The sequence below is a fragment of the Lonchura striata genome, chromosome 33 (assembly GCF_050655825.1).
Source record: "Lonchura striata isolate lonStrDom1 chromosome 33, ASM5065582v1, whole genome shotgun sequence".
Classification (NCBI taxonomy): domain Eukaryota; kingdom Metazoa; phylum Chordata; class Aves; order Passeriformes; family Estrildidae; genus Lonchura; species Lonchura striata.
Window position 1 is genome coordinate 4,193,533 of NC_140735.1, and position 3,995 is coordinate 4,197,527.

The 3,995-nt window shown below is 51.7% G+C and overlaps 1 protein-coding gene across 1 annotated transcript; it reads right to left on the reverse strand.

The window, feature by feature from the left end:
* Nucleotides 1-1,416: 1,416 nt before the first annotated feature.
* Nucleotides 1,417-3,274, reverse strand: LOC146764510 (uncharacterized). The gene has a single exon (XM_085564380.1). It carries the CDS (start codon nt 3,120-3,122, stop codon nt 2,466-2,468), a length of 657 nt encoding a protein of 218 aa, XP_085420506.1. The 5' UTR covers nt 3,123-3,274; the 3' UTR covers nt 1,417-2,465.
* Nucleotides 3,275-3,995: the final 721 nt, after the last annotated feature.

A 3,995-nucleotide genomic window follows, 5' to 3' on the forward strand; every position in this document is an offset into this window, starting at 1 on the left:
CTAAGTCTCTCTGCAGAGCCCTCCTTCCTCCCAGTAGATCAACACAAGCTCACAGCTTTGTGTCATCTGCAAATTTACTGAGGGATTCAATGCCCTCCTCCCTGTCATCTATAAAAATATTAAATAGAACTGGTCCCAGTAGAGAGCCCTGAGGGACACCGCTGGTGACTGTCCCCAGCTGGATGTGGCACCATTCACCACCACTCTCTGGGCCCAGCCATCCAGCCTGTTCCTAACCCAGCAAAGAGTGCTCCTGTCCAAGCCGTGGGCTGCCAGCTTCTCCAGGACTGTGCTGTGGGAGACAGTATCAAAGGCCTTGCTGAAGTCTAAATAACCAACATCCACAGCCCTTCCTGCATCCACCAGATGGATCACCTGGTCATAGAAGGAGACCAGGTTGCTCAGACATGATCTGCCCTTTGTAAAACCCATGCTGCCTGGGTCTGGTACCCTGGCCATCCTGTAAGTGCTGTGTGATAGCACTCAGTATGAACTGTTCCATTATATTTCTAGAAATATATATCTGGTATTCCATTGCTAATCCTGTGGGACAAAATGCATTGAAGTTCAATTCCACCTGTCCAATCTTTTACACCTCTGAGAAAGTCTGGGGCTGGGATTGGATCCAGCCATTCAGAGGCTCCTCTCTTCAAAGAAATTTTAGAAGTCTAGGGGTTCTGGAGGATTTGGGGGTTTCAGGGCGGCTGCTGGGTATCATTTCTCCACCGCATGGCTCAGCAGGAGTTTCTCCAATAAAGAAATAAAGATTTTGCCTGAAGCTCCCACTCTGCCCATGACAGGAACACCTTTGAGTGTCTGGAACATCCTGGCTGTTTGGCAGCCTGGGGACTCCTGGGATGTCACCGTGGGGCCCCTGTGAGTGCCTGTGACTGACCGGTGCCTTTGCAGCCCAAGGTCTCCTGGGATGTCACCATGGAATGTTTGTGACTGCCTCTGACCACACAGCCCTTTCCATCCCCAGAAAGCCCTGGGAGGTCTCCATGGAGCCCCTGTCTGTGTGCGTGTGACATTCCAGCTCTTGAACAGCCTGGAGAGTCTCGGAAAGTCCTCATGGAACCCCTCTGAGTGTATGTAACAAATCTAATCCTAAGAAGGCAATCATCCCCAGCCCCTGTTGCTATGGTCAGTTTCCATGACAACCATCCCCAGCCCCTGTGGCTATGGTCAGTTTCCATGACAACCATCCCCAGCCCCTGTGGCTATGGTCAGTTTCCATGGCAACCATCCCCAGCCCCTGTGGCTATGGTCAGTTTCCATGACAACCATCCCCAGCCCCTGTGGCTATGGTCAGTTTCCATGACAACCATCCCCAGCCCCTGTTGCTGTGGTCAGTTTCCATGGCAACCATCCCCAGCCCCTGTTGCTACGGTCAGTCCCTGGGCAGTTCCATGGAGACCCCATGCCAGGGGTGGCTGCCATGGACACCAGCTCAGGCCTGGAGCCAGAGCCTGTTGCCATGGCAAACATTGGCACTTCCATCCCCAGGGTCATGGGATCCCAGAACCACAGAATCTTTGGCTGAGCTGGGCGGGATCCATCAGGATCTTCGAATCCAGCTGCTGGCCCTGCACAGGACACCTCAACAATGCCAGCCTGGGCCTGGCACTGGTGTCCAATTGCTGCTGGAGCTCAGAGAGCCCTGGAGCTGTGACCCTTCCCTGGGGAGCCTGGGCAGTGCCCCAGAAGCCTCTGGGAAAATCCTTTTCCTGAGATCCAAGCTAAGGCTGCCCCGACTCAGCTGCAGCTGTTCCCTCCAGTCCTGTCCCTGGGCACCAGAGTGAAGAGGTTTCCGCATTCCCCAGGCAGGGACTCACTCCCAAGGCTGTTGCCATGGCCACCAAGGCTGGGAGCAGCTCACAATCCTGGTTTCCATGGGCCAGGGTTTAGGAATGGGACTCCTCAATTTCCTGCTCCCAGTAATACTGCAGTGCAGCTCGCTGCCCTCCTGCATCCCATGGAAGACAGAAAAGGCAAAGAGCCTGGGCTAAGAACAATTTACTGGGAACAGGAACCACATAAGGAACAAACAGAAACAGAAACAATATTGAACAGGAACAGAAACAACACTGAACACAGAGATCATAAGAAAAACTATTTACAGGGAAAAGTACATCACCACTGACTGTCTCTTCCCAGACATGTATTTCTTCCTTCCTGGAAAGGATGCCCTTCTCCTTGGGGGAGAGAGAGAGTCCCTTTCCTGCCCCTGGCAATGACATCAGTGTGGGAGTGAATGTAATTACAATGCAATGGCCAGACCCTCCCATCATTTGATCCCACATCATGTCATTGGCAGGGGCAGGAAAAGGGACAGGTGTCTTCCCAGCATGGATCACAGGGAACATGGGTCACCAGGTCTCTTCGCAATGTGGGTCCTCCAATGGGGGATAAATCTGGAGCAGCACAAAGCTCTTCCTGCAGTTGGGGCATTTGCAGGGCTTTGCTTACTGGTGCCTCCGTTGGTGTCTGGTCAAGTTAGACCTCTGGGTGAAGCTCTTCCCACACTGGGGACACCTGTACGGCCTCTCCCCGGTGTGGATGCGCTGGTGCCTGACAAGGTGGGAGTTATGCTTGAAGCCCTGCCCGCAGTCAGGGCAGCGGAAGGGCCTCTCGGCTGTGTGAATCCGCTCATGCAGAAGGAGATGGGAGCTGGTGTGAAACCTTTTTGGACACTCAGGACACTCGTAAGGCCTCTCCCCGGTGTGGATGCGTTGGTGGGCGATGAGCTCAGAGCTGCACCTGAAGCCCTTCCCACACTCCCCACACTCGTAGGCCCATTCCCTGGTGTGGATCACCTGGTGACGAAGCAGGTCAGAGCTCTGTCTGAAGCTCTTCCCACACTCCAGGCACTTGTAGGGCTTCTCCCTATCCTGAAGCTGCTCATGGACCACCAGCTCTGACCTCTTGCTGAAGCTCTGTCCACCTTCCTGGCACAGGCTGGGTCTTTCATCCTCAGAGCACCCTGGGCTGCGTTTGGAGGCCCTCCACATGCGGGATCCCTGGGGCTTTTGCTCCTTGCTGGATTCCTGTTCCATGGAGCCGCTCAAAACAGCCTCTTCCATGAGGTTCTGGCATGGGGATTTGTCCTCCCTGGTCTCCATCTTCAGCTCCTTGTCTGGCAAGGAAGGACAAAGACAGGATGGTATTCACCTCTGTGCCTGAGGAAACAATCCTTTACTAAGAAAATTTTTAAAATACAAATGCAATAGAACAAACAACAAAACCCCTACTGACCGAGTCCGACACCCTGTGGGTCAGGGTGTTGGCAGCAGTCCCATTAAATGGTGGCTGAGGTCCTCCTGCAGTGACAGCTGTGTCTCTGTTGAAGCAGTTATCCTGAAGAAGGGTGAAGTTTTCTTCTGAAGGTCCAGTGGTGGTGGAGATGGGCCTGGTCTTTCTCTGGGAATCCAGTGGAGCTGAAAGCTGCTTTTCTGGGAATCCAGTAGGAAAAGGCAGGCTGTGGTGTTTCAAGGCTCAGATTATATCCAGGTAGGAATGCTGGCTCCTCCCTCTGGGTGGAGCATCGCACAATGGGATGATGTCATTTTTATCAGTCATGCACTTTTATCAGTCATGCATTTTTATCACTCAATGGCCCATTAGCAGAAGATATTTCCCGAGGGATGATTGGTTATGGAAGAGATAAAGTCAGCTTCCTAATTAACTTCCTAATGATAACTGCCCCCACCTTTAACAGATGGCAATTGAATACACACACAGCTGAACCTGAGACACTGTTCCAGCCTTGGAAACCAGGATTTGGTAGCAGGACTTGTTAGGGAATGCAAGCCTGTCTGAAAGCAGAGAAAGAATCTCCAGAGCCTTCAACAAGAAATAGAGAGTTGTGTGATAATCATTTCAACATCTTCTCTTTTGGAATTATTTTCTAATGATATTTTCCTTCACTTTTCTTATACTTTTGTACTATTTTGAAGATTTGTATTATCTAAAATTTTGTATTATGTAATATTTTG